This window comes from Eurytemora carolleeae, unplaced genomic scaffold, assembly GCF_000591075.1.
Source record: "Eurytemora carolleeae unplaced genomic scaffold, Eaff_2.0 scaffold1469, whole genome shotgun sequence".
NCBI lineage: Eukaryota > Metazoa > Arthropoda > Copepoda > Calanoida > Temoridae > Eurytemora > Eurytemora carolleeae.
The window spans coordinates 16,943-35,550 of record NW_019397621.1 but is presented as its reverse complement, the minus strand read 5'-3'; the positions used below and the strand labels follow the sequence as shown (position 1 = coordinate 35,550).

Below are 18,608 nucleotides of genomic sequence, written 5' to 3'. Positions count from 1 at the left end.
GGGGGGGGGGGGGAGTAATTTGAAATTATACCGATAGGATAAAATTTACTGTAACTGAACCTACCAAAAAGTGCCCAAGTTAATAAGATTTTAAATTTGTTTATTTTTTATATAGGAACAAGGCCCATTCTAAAGTTCTTCAGAAAAAGCGACATCATCTTAATGCATCGTTGTCTTCTCTCCTTCTAAAGGTAAATATCGCAAACAGGGGCGTACTCAGGGGGGGGGCTATGTGTGCTCAGCCCCCCCCTCTCGGGTCCCCCGTGGATTAGTAAAATCTGGGGTTTCCAAGGGGTTTTCAGGTCTGCAACAAGTGCTGAGCCTTCCCTGGAAAGAAAGAAAACACGTAAACCTCACCCCCACAACAAATTCCCGGGTGCGCCCCTGACCTCGCAATAATACATTGAGCCATACAAATTTTTAAAAGCAGGAGACTTCTTAAATTCAAACCATATATCTTTCTGCACAGTAGTCAATGTCAATGGAAATACATCTTTAAGTACAGGGATACCTACAAAATAAATCGTATTTTTTAGGTTTAAAAGTTTTAAACTCTGATAATTTTATATGTTTTCTGTACTGATTCGGGCATTGCCATTTTTTGCTTGAGGGTCCCCTTTCAAACAGGAACTTTTTGTCAAATAATTGTTTGCAATTTAGGAATGGCAACTTATTTATCCAAGCAGTTCTTTATCAGGGAAGGAACTTGTAGAGCTTTACGAATCTATTTTCAAGAAACCCCCGAAAAAGGTGAGAAGACTTTATTTTGTTCAGTTTACGCCGACTTTGATAAATATAATTTTAAGGAGTTAGCATTATAACTTTCCTAACAAATTATGCCATAAAAAATAACTATTAGTTAAATTTGATGAGGTTCAGTTTTTTTTCTTCTGTTGGTTAAAATGTATTAAACAGTTTAAAGTTTTGACAAATTTAAATATCTTTATCGTTGTCACAACTATTTATTCAATATTCCCTTCTAAATGCATGTAATGAATGGCTGTTTTTTTTTTAAATGATAATGATTGACGTACAAAAAATATTAAATCAGAATTTCAACAAAAATTCAAAAATTCCGCTCACATTCCACACCCCTCAATCCGTCCCTCATTTTTTATTGACATACAATTTTATTATTTGATTTTCTTTTCTTTTAAGGTTGAACCTTTTCCTTCTTTAAAAAGAAAACTTTCAATTAATCAAACCGAGAATAATGGTTCTCCAGTGATCATATCTCTTCTCAAGAAAAAGTCCTCTCCTACGGCGAATGCTGAACCGGAGGCGAATGATTGTTCCGCCTTGACTCCGCCTGAGACAAGCGGAGTTATTTCACTCTCCGACCACTCCGACAGACAATGGAGTGCTGCTATGCTCAGGAATCTATCAAACAAATAATTTAAACAATTAAAGAAACTTAAAATAATATTTAATATTTAGTTGTACTAAAATGGGATCCGGATCCTTTTTTCCAATTCGGATCCGGGATCCGGATCCACATTAACATCTTAAGCACTGAAATCCATTTTATGACCCCACATTTTAAAAGCTAAATCATAGAACAGGTTTGTAAAAAAACATGTCATTAAATCCCTAGTTTGTTTTCCTGTTGAGAAATTACAAGATTTGATCGGTTTCTCCGTGTCTAGTAATCTCCACTACTCAGTACGGATGGGAAAAAAGAAAGGGACTGATCTCGAAACTGAATGGAAGATCCTTTATCCCAACTCCACCCTGACAGCTAGAAACCTCAAGTCTAGATTTACAGTCCATGAAAGGTTTGTTTTTACATCAGATTTGTAAATAACATGGTTCTCATGTTCAAATATTTATTTTAATTAGTTTGTATCACTTTTTCAACACATTTTGAATTGAATATCCTTTAATGTCTTTGCTGCATTAATCTGTATTCTACAAGTCCCTTTTACAGAGAGCCCAGAATTTAAAAAATCGATTTTCAGCCAGATAAACTTGAATATCTTGGTCATCCATTATCAGACAAAGATTTACAGGGTACCATTGTGAATCGACATTCTATCACAACAATAGATGTTCCATTGAAACCTTCATTAAACAATCCCCTAAAGGATGAAGTCCATTAACAAATTAATAAATTTTAGAACACATTCTGGACTAGTTCCCCCAGCAGCTCCGGTAGCTGAGGTTGAATCCAGCTCTACCCCTAGTAAACTCACCTTCAAGAGATCATGGAGTACAGATACTTCTCCTGCTATGTCACCAGCTCCTACTCCGCTCAAGAAATCAAAATCAGACAATTATTCGTCAAAGGTAAACACTAAACAGTCTCAAAACTCAATTCATTCAATTAGAGAAAGTACAAAATACCAAAAAAAAACTTGAATCAAAATTAAACACGTGAAAAACATCCAGTAAATGTGAATATCTTTAAAATAAGATAAAAAATTGTTTATTATGTATTTTTTTATTCTATTTATGCAAAATTTTGTATATTTAACACATTTTTTTTACTTCTTGCCAATGTATTTAAAATTGTATTGTATTGTATTGCAATGTATTTAAAATACGAATTCTGCAAGATAATATTGTAATATTTTGAAATAACAAAGGTTAACTGCACAAGGTTTCCGAGATATAGGATATTTGAGTCAGATGCTTAAAATCAGTTTCTTCTCATTAAATTTGCTTTAATTTGTGTGCTGATTATGTACTTATTATGTACTAATTATGTATTGGTAATGTACTGCAGGTTTAGATACTTGCTAGATGATATTGTGATAGTTTGAAATAACAAATATTAACTCCACCAGGTTGCCAAGAAATAGGGATTAACAAATTTGAGTTAAATATTGTAGTAGGGTTTTAACACTACATTTGCTTCTATTTCCGTACAAATTATGTACTATTTTTGTACTGCTTATGTACTGTAGGTTCAGAAACCTGCTGCAGTTTGGACTGAGTCTATGATAGAGGATATGTTTGAGACTAGAACTAAAGCTGTTCAGGAATTAAATACTGAAATTAATAATGTACTCTCAAGGTAATCTTAAACACTTAAAAATAGTCGGCTCGACGCAGCATTCATTTCTGTTTTGTCTTCAATCCAATGGACTGTTTGCGTTATTTCAAGTGACCCTCCATCTAAAGATGGCAATTCCTTTGTTTACATCGATTTACCCTTGAAACTTTAATCTGATCAATAATGTGAAAGATACCGTCGTTGTTCTGACTCGAAAAGTGTTTAATTCTGATAATTTTTCCACTGCTTCTTATTAACAAGAAATGCGCTGCTCATTTTCGCAGAGAACCTGAAAATTAAAATAAACAGATTAAAGAAACAAAAACATGGATATCCAATTCAAAACTTAATCAGGCAAAGCTTTCAAGAGTACGATTGTAAATTAAAATTTACGCTTACAGTCCCTTTAAATTACTAAATAAATCATATAAACTCAGAATTTTGTCCAAATGAATAAACAAATATATAATAACAGCAAAAAAATTAGGAGATGGCATGAACTCTGGTTACAGAAGAACCCAAATCACAACTTTATCACAAAAGAAAACTTATATTCAAGGTATTTGTATACGTATATTGTATTTACAAAGTTGTAATCTCTTTTTGTCTGTTTATATGTTCGATAATAACTCATGAACCTCTTGACCGATTTGCCTCACATTTTTATCGTGAAACTTGGTCGAGTAGAACCACGGGAATGTTCTTAGATAGGTTTAGAAATCCTAAATTAAGCAGGTTAATTTTTACAGGGTGAACTTAGTTTACAGAAAAAGCCGGGTTTCCACAGTAATTTAACATTACATTTGCCTCCTTCCCATAAAAGCATAAGAAAATGAGGATTCATAAGTCAAGAGATAACAATAATATTTTACAAAATTTGTTCTTTATCAGCAATGCGTAAAACAAAAGATGCGTATTCTTTATGAAAATATTAGCTTGGGAACCCAGCGTTGCCCTGGGTACTCAATACTAATAGATTACCTCGACTTAATATTAAATTTCGATTTAAGCTATTTTTCCATATAAAAGTCGACACACTCAAATTAGAATCTCAAAACCAATCTAAGAACATTCCCGTGGTTCTCACGAAATTATATTAGATATTTTCTTTATCGGCAACACGTACAATAAAAGATGCATATTCATGACAATATTTGTTTCTAATATTTTTTAATATTTGTTTTAGGTATTTGTATCATTCCAAGAAGAGAATAAATTCTATTGGAGGAGGAGGAATGGTTTACGCACAACAAAATTCAGAATCTTCTTTAAACGCTCTCTTGGGAACACATTCAAGGTGACATACTTTTTAAAAAATGCGAATCTGGTATTTGATTTTTTGTTGTTGATATTTTACAAGGGTTTTGACTAATAATATTCGTTGTTTATTTATAAGCAAAAATGTTGACTGTCTGAATTCGGATCCATACCCATTACCTAAGTGGTAAAATATCAACAATAATACATTTAAAATCTTTTTATTTTTAAAAGTGCAATTTAAAAGGACCCTCCATGCAAAGACATGACAATGCCCGATTCACAACGGTTTCTTTAAAAGCTTGGTCTGATCAAGTATGACTTAGATATCAGTGATTAAAATGTTGAAAACTGATTATTTTCAATTTCGGTTTCTCTAAGTAAGTGATGAGTGCATTTCTACTGCAGGAAAAATTTAGGAATTATCAGAAATAAATACTTTTAATCATAGAAAAACGACAAAATCTTCTAAACTTTTGTTGATCAGATATAGGTTTAAAGGTACCGTTGTGAAACAGGCATTATCATCTTTCCACGAAGAGTCACTTTAAATTGCGCTTACAGTCCCTTTAATAGTTGACAAATGAGTCAGGGCCAACGAGACGAGAACAAATCACATAATAAAACATTTGAAAACTTTTATTCTACCAAAACAAAAGAATTTATAGGCCGGATTTTTTGGATATGTGTTTATGAAGAATCTTGAGTTTTCAAAATTTTATTTATATAATTTCAGATTTGATGAACAGAACGGACATTTTGAGAATGTATCTACTCCAGGAGGAGGTATTATTGAGGATCCTGAGTATTTTTCTGTACCTGGAGCTGATCCTATAATTGATCCTGTTCCTGAACTTCCTGTTGCTCCTGGAGCTAAATATATCTGCAAGGAGGTTCCGAAAGAATATCCAAACCTGCCAAAATCTAAAGTAAGCTATTAAATCAATCTAGGTTGTTGCAAATATTTTTCCCGAAAGACTTCTTTAGATTTAATTTTTATTTCTACCAAGGTTTTATTTTCAAACAGCATTAATACATCATGAAAACAAAGAGAAGTTGTTAAAGCTTTTCTTTGTGTACTTGTAAACTTGCAAACTTGTAGTTTAAAAAAAGACTTAGAAATTAAAACTTAAAAATGGAAAAGTCATCTTCATTGTATTGATATAACCGCCGACCATTGTATTGATATAACCGCCGACCACTGTACTAAAGTTAAAATTTATACAATAGTGAAACGGAGATATACTCATTAACTTGTGCACTCTGCAGAGTTTGGTAAAATAGGTACCATATTGAATTGAACATGCAACTCTGTAAAATAAGTCCCATAAAAAGTCCCATAAAGTGACTTGCACTCTAATTCTTCTAGAAACTGCTTTTCTAGCAATTATATTTGCACTGACTTAGATAATTATCGAATTTTTCTGAACAAAGGATTAATTTGATTTATTACTAGTGGATCTGCGAGCATCATTATATACATGTTTTCTACGATGATGAGAATAAAAGTTATGAATGTATTCTTACTGATCAACTCCTTCAAATGAGAAACTCTCTTGTTCCTAAGTTTCCAGGTGAATTTTATTTGATAATTAGCTTGGGATCCCAGGCTGGTCATAGTTAGTCCCGCAGTTTACCCGCGTTTTGCCGTAAAGTACGATCTTAGCTATTTTTCCCTATAAAAGTGGACCCACTCAACCTAAAATCTCAAAACTAAGCTAATAACGTTCCTGTGGTTCTCCCGAGTTCCGGCCAATCAAAATATGAGGCGAATTGGTCAAGGAGTTTATGAGTTATGATTGTACATACAAACATACAAACAGAGATTGCAGCTTTATATATATAGATAATACAGGGTTACATATACAGGACTTCAGAGAGACGACTTCACTGAATTTAATCTGTCTGTTTTATTATATTAATGATTCCGTGTGATAGTGCATCTTTCGACCTACGCAAATTTACTGTACTTAACTTCTGACCTACGCCAAATCCGCTGTACTACACATCCGACCTACTAGCACGTACTAGCAGGTGGATGGACTTGTGGCCGCAGCGCCCGACCCCCTAGACTGTCCTAGCCGCAGCCCCTCGGCCCAGAAATTGTCTTAACTTAACCTTACCCTCAAAAATACAAACATAAACAGCTGGCGTTGGTTCGACATTGCAGTAGGTCAGAAGTTCAGTAAGGGGTATATTGCGTATAGACGATGTAACATTACCTTCTGTGTATCTGTAAACTTGTTTTTTTTCTTTGCCCAATAGTTAAAAAGGCTTCAAACTATTACATTCATGCAGAGGACTTAATGAACCCAAGCAAATGTCACATTGAAAGAGTTTTTAGGTCGTTTTTACAGTCTTATCTTGTGTGGGTCGCCCTGTATAATACATGATTTACTTCAATTTAGCATCGGAAACACTGTCCAGTGTCCAACCATCATTGTACATAATGCATGAAACAGTGAAAACTAGAAAAACAGTAGAATCCTAGTCGTCTACTAGTTTCTTTTATCCATAGAATTTTGTAATTTGTAAACGTAACTGAACTATTTATTAAAAGGTTCCATGAACTTTTTTTTGTACAATTTCAAATTACAAATTCAACGACATTACATTAGAAAAGAACAAACGCCATTAATTACACAATTTTTCTGGTTCTCACTAAACTTTTATACATAATTTTGTACTTGTTAAATCAATGAAATCTTAAAATTCTTTTCTTAAAATCATTAATTTATAAACTATTTTTGGTGGCGACTGAAATTAAGTTTGAACTTTTTTATTTTAAATTTTTTATTTTTTTTAAATTTGTTATTTAGGTTTAGATATTTACAAGCCTGGAAAGAAACCTCCAGGGTTTGCTAAACTTCTCCTCAATGAATGGAAGCGTCATTATCCTGGATCACAAGAGAATAATAAAACCATCAGTATGAAAATAGGTTTGTCAACATCACTTGACCTCAATTGACCTTTTGTGGCCAGCCTCAAATCCTCATTTGAACTGACCTCATTGAGGTACCCTTAAAGACCATTTGACCTGACTTGACTTCATATGACATAATTTGACACCCCTTGGTCATATTTGACCACATTCTACTTAACTTAACATCACTTAATCTTTTTTGTTTCAATTGGTTGCACTCGACCTGGCTTAATATTTTTATGACTTTTTTTACTCTAAAGGATCCATTGGTCATAAAATGACCTAAATCGACATAAAATTACCATAATTTCACCTTAAATTACCTTAATTTTACCTTTTATAACCTCATTTGACCTTAGATTACCTCGTTTGATAAAAAATTACCTTATTTGATCTAAAATGACCTCAGTTGACTTGGCTTGGTCTTTTTTGACAAGAAATACCTCGTTTGACCTTACTTGGCCTCATTTGACCTCACTTGACCCTTGTTTGAATTCAGTAGTCTTGACATACTGTCCTAAACCTTACCTCACTTGGCCTTAGTACATTTACATAAGTATATATTGTTTGACTATTAATCCAAGTTTAAACTTGATTAAAATTTCTTTGTCAGGGGGCCAACAACCAAAACTGTAAAATTGAAATTTACTCTCAAAACCAAAATCTGAATTGTTTAAAAAGTGAGATTATTTAAAATTTCCTTATCTCCTAATGGATCATCAAGTTTTAGCATAAAAATTCATGAAAAAAGAAGAGAAAAAATTTAAAAATTCTTCTTTTTTAAATAAAATCAGTGTTTATAACCTGGATCCTGATCCAAATTTTTTCAGGGCTGTTTTAGGATCCGGATCCGCATCAAAATGAAATGGATCCTGAGATCTGATTATACATTGTTCAGGTCGGTATGATCGGGCCCCACAGATTCTATCTCGGGATACTGTTTCAGAAGGGGGACGGATAAACTGGACTCCAAACATGATAGAACATATCAGGTTTAGATTAGAAACTTTCTTCATAAACTGCTGGGATCCTACTTTATAGTGACATATTCAGGCCTGTATATGGTTGTTAATGTTAATGTTAATGTTAATGTTAATGTTAATGTTATTTATATTGTTATGGTCTTTGTTGTTGTTTTTGTTTTTGTAATTGTCTGTTATTGTTATTGTTTATGTAATTGTTTTTGTTTTTGTTTTTGTTTTTGTTTTTGTTTTTGTTTTTGTAATTGTTATTGTTATTGTTATTGTTACTAGATCTACCCGTGAGAAGGCTGAGGTAGAGGTTGGTCCAACTGGATCAGCTGTTGAGCTGACCAGAGTATGGCGGGAGAACTGGGAACAGCTGTATCCAAACATCAATATTGAATGGAAGCATATTGTGTCAAGGTTCCAATACCATTTCGGAGCAGAGCGTAGAGACAGCTTAGATGGTGCAGACCAGAAGTTGGATAAGTCGACTCCTATTCCTAGGTAAGAATTAATCTAGAAGAAAACACAGATATTAAATAATGATTTCATTGAATTTGTTTTAAAAAATGTTTAAAAGATTCAGTTTAAATAAAGTTACATTTTTATGTTTCTTTTGGTTATTTCTGTTCTTCTTTAAAGGGACTGTAAAGGAAAAATTAAAGGGGGTATAGGATGAAACCTTTGAATTTCAATTCCTGAAGTTTTGAGGATTAAGCCTATACCCGGCCCTTTTATTTTTTTATTTTCAGTCCCTTTAAGTCCTTGAATAACACTAAACTAGACAAAAAGAGAAGGTTTAAATTATGTAAAATCACTGGTTCGACCTTGTGACCTCGTATTTATTTTAGTTTCATTAATATGTAAGATTTCAGTCTAACGTGGAATTTACTTTAATCTGACGTGTGATATTTTAGGCCCCGTGTTGGAAATGGAGTTGAAGACGAGATGGAAGATATTAAAGGATTCAGACAATGGAACCGATCAATGCAAGAGGATCTTCTTATTCTCAGAGATCTCATATTTGAAGGTAAATGATCCTACTCCGTCAGATAATGCTAATTAAACTTTAAATTCAACAAAAAATAAATAAACAGACAAATCTTTTAAATAACAAACAGCTCATAAAACTGTGGAGATTCAATTAGTTTTAAAGGGAGTGACCGGCTATGTAAGGTAATTGAACTGAGTAGTGAGTATGCAGTGTTGTCGAAAACTTCTTTAGTATTCACTTGAGACATATTTCACTTTTTACAGATCTGTAAATCCTGAGTTTGAGCGCAAATTCGACGTTCAAAACTCCTGATTTTGGGGTTGATACGCTTTCAGAATTAGTTTTTTTTTTTTAATTATTAAATAACGACAACGAAAAATAAAGTAAAAATTATACAGTAATCTAATTAGATGGCTAGGAACATATTTCACAAAAGAAATTTGTCAATAAATCAATGCTAAAATCGATTATTTCGTTTTCATTATTATATTGAATTTCTAATTTTCTTTGAATTTATTCGCAGATTTCTTCAAATTCTTTAAATGTCGTCTTTTCAATAATAATTATAGAAAATCTGCGAACATCTTTGTGAATAACGAGAAACTAGAATAATGAGATAATAGAAACTAATAATTGAACGAGATTACTTATTTTCGATGATAAGATTAATTTCTATTTTCTCAAAATGTTCCTAAATATGACGTCTGTTGTTTTTTGTAGAATATTTTTACATTTTATGTCGTCGTTAATTAATAATTAAAAAAAAACTAATTCTGAAAGCGTATCCACCCCCAAATCAGGAGTTTTGAACGTCGAATTTGCGCTCAAACTCAGGATTTACAGACCTTTAAAAAGTGAAATATGTCTCAAATGAATCCTAAAGAAGTTTTCCACAACACTGCGTCTTCAGTTCAACTACCTTACATAGCCGGTCACTTCCTTTAAATAATTCAATCAATATGAACCTAGCAATAGTACACTCTCCACAGTTTTGCAACTGAATACTGAAAAATATTGAAATTAAAAGGTTTATGTTGGCGTAATTTCAAGTGACCCTTTATTTAAAGTATGGAATGTCGGATTCACAGCAGTACCTTTAAGCATGATTAAGCATGAATTAGAATTAGATATCCCTATTTAAAATTTTCAAAGCTGATCTTGTGGTTTCCCCCAAAAAAGTGAAAACAATGTAGGAATTATTAGAATTAAACACTTTTCAAGCTAGAAAAACGACATTATCTTCCACATTACTGAACCTATAAAGGTTCCAAGGGTACCGTTGTGAATTTGTCATGCCCCACATTAGATAGAGAGACACTTGAATTTACAACTACAGTCCCTTTAATATTTTCCCTGTTTTCCAGAGGAGCCTGATATAGATCAAAGCTCTAAAGAATTCTCACAGAAGCTTCTCGGAGCTTTCCAACGCCGGCATCCGTCCTGTATGGAGTCAGGGCGGAGTTTACTCTCTAAACTCCGGGATCCACTCCCTGATCTGGTAGAGGAGGAAGAAGAACCTCCGCCACAGGTACATAATATTCTCAACACCGGGACATTTTATGTCCAATATTTATGACACATTATTTTTAGGGTGGAACTTTTTCATCGATTTGTTGTAAAATTTATCAATTGACTAAATAAAAAACAAAATCTTATTCAGTAATTAACAATTTCAAAAAAAACAATACACACGGGAAAGTCGAATATATGAAAAATAAAAAACGCTCAAATGTCATATCTAAAGTTTTATTAATTTTGTGAATAGGTTTCTAAGAAGAAGAAAGAAGATGGAAAACCCAAGAATATAAGCAGTGATATTGATGGGTTTACAGACTGGAGTTTAGGTAGGAATCACTCAAAATTTATATTCAAATGTTCTCTGTTTGTTCTATATAGAAATGTTCTCTGATTGATCTGTAAACAAATGTTTCTCTATTTAATATATGTACAAATGTTCTCTGTTTGATCTATATAGAAATGTTCTCTGATTGATCTGTAAACAAATGTTTCTCTTTTTAATATATGTACAAATGTTCTCTGTTTGATCTATATAGAAATGTTCTCTGATTGATCTGTAAACAAATGTTTCTCTGTTTAATATATGTACAAATGTTCTCTGTTTGATCTATTTAGAAATGTTCTCTGATCTGTATTCAAGTGTTTCTCTTGTCAATATATTTAACAAATGATCTCTGATTGATCTATATACAAATGTTTCTCTGTTTGATCTATATAGAAATGTTCTCTGATTGATCTCTATACAAATGTTTCTCTGTTTAATATATGTACAAATGTTCTCTGGTTGATCTATTTAGAAATGTTCTCTGATCTGTATTCAAGTGTTTCTCTGTTTAATATATGTAACAAATTTTCTCTGTTTGATCTATTTAGAAATGTTCTCTGTTTGATCTGTATTCAAATGTTTCTCTTTGTGGGGTTCACAATCTCTTGCAATTTCCATTTCATATGTTCCTTACAATGCGTATCGTATATTTACTGATTATCAATGTAACCCCTGATAACCTTTACAAATAATTGATATTATATATACTATTGAATATGCAGGGATGGTTCGAGACTTTATATCCTGTATGGATAAAGCCAGGAGAAAATATACTCAGATGAAGGTATTGATGGGCCTTTAGCTCCTTCATTTTTGGCTCGTTTTTTTGTCGTAATTTTCTTTCAAGCTTAAAATTTGGCACAATGTAAGAAAAGTAATTTTATCTAAAAATGTATTCTATGCATTTGTTTTTCTTGCACTGTGTCAAGTTTTCACTCTGACAGAAGATATATGCAAAAAACGACCAAAAAATTAAGAATAAAGAACCGTGTTGTACCGATCGTTTTTTTTTATGTTTTTAGGATAACGATTGACGATAGTGCAAAGTTTAATAAATACAAACTTTAACTTTTTAACATTTTTTTAAATCTTGAAAGTTTTTTTTTCAATATTTTTAAAACAATCCATATATATTTATGCATATATTTATGCTCACCAATCATGCAAAGTGCTTTCAAATAAACGTTAAAAAATAAATATGTTTTCGATAAATCGATTTTATCGCGAAATAAAAACGCGAGGAAGGAAAAAACCCCAGCAATATTAAGGATCTTAATTAACTGTTCAACAATAAGATCAAGAAACCTAATAAATTTATTCAATTTTATTGGATCTTGTGGGGTTTAGATGATACAAAAGTAAATCTCCCTTCCCCCCCCCCCCCAAAAAAAAATATAGTTAAAACTAATTAATTCATTTTTTCAATGGTTATTGGAATTTAGTTTAAAATTCTGATTTGTAAATTGTTACATGGTTGATACGATTATACGAGTTGTTGCTATTCATAATATCTAATCTCAGGTTGAGGACCCAGGGATGAAACTTGTCCCTCTTCTCCTAGCAGAATGGATGAGTTTATACCCGAGTACAACGGAAACTGTTAAATCCTTCCTGGTACGGATCCGGTTCTTGAAATCCAACAAGGAGATGATAAAACTTCGGCTTGGTCAACACAACCTTCTACCCAAGATGTCCCAGCAGCCGAACCAGGTAAATTTTGACAAAAGGAAGAACTCATTAGTTCTACCGAATGCTGGTGGACACTTTGTTACAGGGTGTCTCAATAAACATGATAATTCAGTGACGAGTTTTATATCGTCTTCGATCCACGCGGCATTTTTCACGGACACAATTATTGCTGTAGTTAAGCTTACACATCTAATATCGAAAATGCCTGATCTTGAGATTTTCAAAATGTTTCCACTTTTGTATGTTCAAAATTAACCTGCAGTGTTGATTGTAGAAACCGATCAGCGAACTAGAAGCCGAGAAATTTTAAAATGTTGGCGCATAATCAGTGAAAGACCTCTGATTGGTCCGAACCTAGCATGGATATCCAAAAGAGAAGATTAAGCAGAAAATCAAAATTGTAGTAGTAATCGGGATTACGGGTATCAAATACAAGAGTTTCAGTTCAGATTATTAAAAATTATACCCAGGTCGGAACTCTGAAATACATGCAAGTATTTAAATTGTAAGTGTAAATTCAAGTGACCCTCAATGCAAAGATGGCAACGCCCGATTTACAACAGTACCCTTAAAAGTATGAATTGAACTGGTGGGGGAATCAGCACCTGACTGAGACCCTCACTCAGACGTCAGTCTGGGGATCCCACATTGGGGAACTTTCATGATCTTTTTCTAAATCCATTTTTTCGTAATTTTTTTTTTTTTTAATTATTTTTATCTGGAGTTTCTCTACAAAAGATAAGAAACATTTTTATCAGAAGAGGGTTTCAATTGGTTACCGTTGTAAATTTGGCATATCCATCATTGCATGATGGGTCACTTGAAGTTAAGATTACAGACTCTTTAAAAACCAAGAAAGTTTTGAAATTGCACTCAAATTAATAGTTGTTGAACATTAGTGCAACTCAAAATTATAAAGAAGACAGAGGCTTAAACAAGTGGGGGGGGGAGGGGTTGTNCCCCCCCCATTATCAGTAAAATTGATGGTGTGTTCCAGGCCAAAATTAAAAAAGGAAAAATTTCTGTGTACGCCCCTGAAAAAAGACTAGAAAAATATTCATAATCTGTATTAAAAGGAGAATGTGGTTACTGAAGTCAAGGTTAAGGAGAGGACAGAGGACAGCACCCAGGACAAGTTTATCTGGGACAGCCAGGCCATGATGCCTGATGTCATCGCAACTAGGGCTAAGGTATCAGACTTGTCTTCTACTTGATCGAATCAGAGCATTTTATCTTTCATTATTTTCAATAAAAAAAATTCTTTATTTTCATAATTTTTATCATGTTCAATAATCTTTTAAAACATTTAATTTTAGTTTTATTATTATTATCACTATTTTTATCATAATTATCAATATTATCATTTCTATCATTATTATCATTTCTATCATTATTATTATCATTATAACTATTATCAGTAATATCATTTTTATCATCATTATCATCATTTTATTTTATTCCATTTTAGGCAATAGCTATACAAGGTCGGGAGCTGGAACAGGGACGTAAAGTATCCTACTCTAAACTCTGGATCAGGGAGTTTAAGAAAATATATCCAGCTTGTACATATACAGCTAACAATCTCAGGTAAACAACACATTGGAAATAATAATTATTAAAGGGACTGTAGACGGAATTTCAAGGGATCCTCCATTCCTGTCTAAAAAATCGTACACTACCTTTGAATAGTAAATGTGAAACCACAACCCATTGTATGCTGAGCTGAAAACTTTAGAATGGTGGATATTGAGATTAATGCTTGATCCTCTCTTTTTCTTAATATCGAGACTAACTTAATCTTGTACTTGTATCCTGAAAAGTGTATAAAATTCAACCTATCAGAGCCGCATATATGAAGCCGATAAATTTGTAATTTTGCGCGCCATTTAAGATTATAAACAGAAACGGGAGGGACTCTCTAAATCAAAAAAACCCGGTTTTTGATTTTTCTCTACTTTATCCAAGAAAGAACGGTTTAAGAAGAAAATCAAAAGTGTGTCCACTGAATCCTCAGATTAAGTAATCGGGATTAAGGATATCTCATTCTAAAGTTTTCAGCTGTGGACAAATAAAGATATCTTATTAAATCTCAATCAGATATAGGTTTTAAACTTTTAAGAGTGTAGAATTTACCACATGGAGACTCATTACGTCTACAGTTACTTTACCAATAAATATCCCTGAATTATCTATGCTCAGTCTAAAACTGTTTATTATTATGAAAATTAAATAAGTGTTTGTTAAGTGTTCATTTCTGGTACTGGAACAACAGGGAGAACACGGAGAGGAGGGGACCCAAGCTCCCAGATTTCTGGACGGAGGAGAGGTTGGCTCAGCTCGCCAATATAGCTGAGATGGTGGAAAATAAAATGAAGAATCCCGGAACTTCAATGAGTGTTAGATCTGTAGGGTTTGCTCCATTACTCCACTCTGAATGGAGTAATCTGTATCCTGGTAGTAAAGAATCTCCAGCACAACTTGAGGCCTTGATAAGACGGTTGGAGACTAAGGAAACCCAGCCTGATATAATCCTACCCTGGAGCCCAAAATTGAACCAGTCTCTAAGATTGTTGGCCTCCAGGCTGATAGATAAGAATGAGTATCTAATGAGCAGATTGTTGGAGGAGTGGAGAAGTTTGAATCCAGGTAGAAGGGATGGCGTAGAGTTTATCTTGGACAGATTGGACGATGCGAACATTTCTCCGCCTGTCATTGATCGTCTGGCAAAGAAACCGGTTCGAATAGTACCACGGATTGAACCTGTTAAGATATTTGCCCCAGATCCACCTGTCATTGCCAACTGTTTGAATGCGCGAGGTCAAATGCGCTGGACCCAGCAGGCCGTAACAGATCTGCTGCAGGCGCACAAGCTGGCTGTTGCGTCGAAGAATAAGCATCCGGATACAAAGCTGGCAACCATCTTACATACAGAGTTTAAGAAGAAGTATCCATCTTGTCCTGTAGGTCCTAATGTTCTTTTAACTAAATGTTATATCTTCAGATCTGAAATAAAATCTGGAAAGCTTGTGATGCAGAATACAGGAGATGTAGGATCAACTATACTGGAGAATATATCTCGGAACTGGAGTGTAGAGATGTTGAATGAGCTTGGTCCTGCCCGAAGGCGAGCAGTTTATCGAAAACGGATCTTCCAGCTGAACAATCAATCCATACAACTTGGAGATCTTTGGTTGGAAGAGTTTAAGCTTAAGTTCCCAAACTACAAGGCCTCTAAGAAACAGCTGATTAAGAAGTATAAATGGTGGAGAACAAAGCAGAACAGTTCTATGCCTGAACATTTTGAGGTGTCTGGTCAGCTGTATCTGGAGATCAAGGGTATACTTGAGGGTAGGAACCTTATCCTACCTCCAGATATACCAGCTACGGTTCTACAGACCATCACGGTACAGGTAGACAACTCCAAACTCCAGGAGATGTTCAAGAAGGACTCCATCAAGCTTCCAGGGGGAGCGGTTATCATGCCCCGTCATGAACCTGTTCTCCAGGCTAATGTTGAAATAGCTCCGGACGTGAGTATTTATCCAACCCAGGATCCGGAGCAGATAAAACCCTTGGTTCAAGAATCTGATATAAAGATGGAAATAAAACAAGAGATAAAACTAGAAGAGGGAGAAATCAATAATTCTATGATTCATAACAATGAGATTGAGCTGGATCTATCGAAACAAAAAAATGATTTTAGTGAGAATTGTCCTCCTGTTGTAAATCAAACTGTTGTAATGGATTCACCCTCCGTATCAGAGGAAGTAAATGATGTTAAACTTCTCCCCTCTGCTTCATTAATTGCCAAACTATCGACTCTAGGTAGGCCTACTTTTAAACAATAAGAATATTTTCATTAAATATTATCTTGAGTAAATGATGTCTCTGTGGACGTTTAAAAATTTTATTATGTTTCATTGTAGAACGGTCTTCGGTAATTTTCGATAGTTCGCTCTGATATGATTTTTTTAACATAACATGTAGACCTCTGGAACTGGTTTTTAAACGTTGGTTTTTCTTCTTCAGGTATTGCATTGAACTCTGTGCCAGCTTTACTAAAGATGTATCTTGAACTTCGGAGTATGTATATCCAGCTTCTAGAAACTGGTTTTGTACCCAGTTGGTCTGTACTTACACTACAGAGGTAATATATCTTTCATATCTCATTTCTGGTGTTCATTTATAGATTTTCTGGTAAATCTATTTTCAACAGATTTTATGATAGATCTATTTAAAACAGATTTTGTGGTAGATTATTTGTAACAGATTTTGTGGTAGATCTATATATAACAGATTCTTTTGTAGATCTAATCATAACAGATTTTGTGGTAGATCTATTTATAACACAATTTGTGGTAGATCTATTTATAGCAGATTCTTTGGTAGATCCTTTTTTAAACGGATTTTGTGGTGAATCTATTAATAACAGATTTTGTGTTAGATCTATTTGTAACAGCTTTTATGGTAGATCTATTTATAACCGATTTTGTGGTAGATCTTTTTATAACAACTTTTATGGTAGATCTATTTATAACAGATTTTGTGGTAGATCTATTTATAACAGATTTTGTGGTACATCAATTTATAAAATATTTTGCAGTAGATCTATTTATAACAGATTCTCTGGTAGATCTATTTTCAACAGATTTTGTGATAGATCTATTTATAACAGATTTTATGGTAGATCTATGTATAACCGATTTTGTGGAAGATCTTTTTATAACAGATTGTGTGGTAGATCTATTTATAACAGATTTTGTGGTACATCAATTTATAAAATATTTTGCAGTAGATCTATTTATAACAGATTCTGTGGTAGATCTATTTTCAACAGATTTTGTGGTAGATCTGTAATAAATATTGTGTAGCACAATATCTGTAAACCTGAATTACATTGTGCATTATTAATTATCTGCGTTGTAAATTTCTACGTAAAAACCATATCATGATCTATATTAAACTGCGCTGTAAATAACTATGAAACATGATTCGCTTAACTAGGTTGTATATATATATCAACAATTTATATTTTGTTCTTCTATCAATGGCTTTCAAGAAATCACGATAGATAATGTCCAAAGCATTTCCCTCATCATATTTGTATGTAAGAATTCCATAAATTCAAGCACGTTGGTTAAGCAAGATTTATTCTTAAGAAAACCATGTTGGCTATTGAATAACAACTCATGTGATGTTAAACGTTCAACAAGTTTGTCACAAATGATGGATTCCTTTATTTTTCCACAAATACTGGTCAGGGAAAACAGGTCTGTAATTGGATGCAATTGATGTATCACCTTTTTTAAATATTGGGGTGACATTGGCCTCCCGCCAGCTTAAAGGAACTATTCCAGATTCAATCGATTTGTTGAAGATAATTTCCAATGGTTCACATAGCAGGTGGCTCATTACTTGAATTTGTTTAACAGTTATTTCATCATTTCCTGGAGCTTAAATACAATTTATGGCAGATTTTTTGCATCTAAATGCACTTTTTGGGTGTAATACATGAAAACCTTAAATATACCTTTTTTGACAATTAATTTTAACAAAAGCCTTAAAAATTTACTTGTAAAGTAAAATTGGCCAGTGCAGTGTACACTTCGTTACATAATTACTTTGTGTCATGTTTTTGTACAATTTTATTTCAAAACTTGAGTTTGAAAGTCGTCTTCCTTTGTCCCAGTTGTATGGGACTCACTATAAGTTGGCACTGTTCTAGATGCCGTGATGGTTGTGATAGATTCTTAGCCGAAGTATCTGGTGGAGAAATACTAGAGTCCCTGGTTGGAGTAATTCTAGCAGAAGCAGGATGTAAACAAGAGAATCAAACTCTTCTCCGACCCAGTCAGCCAATATCATGCTCAAGGGAGCTCATTAATACGGTAGGTTCAGGTTGCCCGGCCATTTTTACCATTTTTTTTCTCTTTCATTTTTAA

General features: G+C 33.4%; 2 protein-coding genes across 2 annotated transcripts in view; one reads left to right on the top strand and one right to left on the bottom strand.

The window, feature by feature from the left end:
- The window catches only part of LOC111715222 (ATP synthase lipid-binding protein, mitochondrial-like), a 23,771-nt gene extending 5,275 nt beyond the window's left edge, over positions 1–18,496 (bottom strand). The window contains exons 1-2 of the mRNA XM_023490527.1: positions 18,490–18,496; positions 11,789–11,794 (exon numbers count right to left, since the gene is read on the bottom strand). The gene's annotated coding sequence lies outside the window, so the exon portion shown is untranslated. The remainder of the gene's footprint in view (positions 1–11,788; positions 11,795–18,489) is intronic.
- LOC111715215 (uncharacterized) overlaps positions 1–18,608 on the top strand; it is a 20,651-nt gene extending 2,043 nt beyond the window's left edge. The window contains exons 5-27 of the mRNA XM_023490518.1: positions 116–191; positions 661–750; positions 1,159–1,376; positions 1,647–1,775; positions 2,118–2,286; positions 2,907–3,016; positions 3,483–3,554; positions 4,182–4,292; positions 4,989–5,181; positions 5,709–5,826; positions 7,072–7,191; positions 8,074–8,167; positions 8,429–8,644; positions 9,058–9,170; positions 10,499–10,662; positions 10,900–10,978; positions 11,700–11,761; positions 12,499–12,687; positions 13,743–13,856; positions 14,135–14,253; positions 14,912–16,491; positions 16,696–16,813; positions 18,392–18,608. Of these exons, the coding sequence (XP_023346286.1) occupies positions 116–191; positions 661–750; positions 1,159–1,376; positions 1,647–1,775; positions 2,118–2,286; positions 2,907–3,016; positions 3,483–3,554; positions 4,182–4,292; positions 4,989–5,181; positions 5,709–5,826; positions 7,072–7,191; positions 8,074–8,167; positions 8,429–8,644; positions 9,058–9,170; positions 10,499–10,662; positions 10,900–10,978; positions 11,700–11,761; positions 12,499–12,687; positions 13,743–13,856; positions 14,135–14,253; positions 14,912–16,491; positions 16,696–16,813; positions 18,392–18,608 (4,471 nt within the window). The remainder of the gene's footprint in view (positions 1–115; positions 192–660; positions 751–1,158; positions 1,377–1,646; positions 1,776–2,117; positions 2,287–2,906; positions 3,017–3,482; positions 3,555–4,181; positions 4,293–4,988; positions 5,182–5,708; positions 5,827–7,071; positions 7,192–8,073; positions 8,168–8,428; positions 8,645–9,057; positions 9,171–10,498; positions 10,663–10,899; positions 10,979–11,699; positions 11,762–12,498; positions 12,688–13,742; positions 13,857–14,134; positions 14,254–14,911; positions 16,492–16,695; positions 16,814–18,391) is intronic.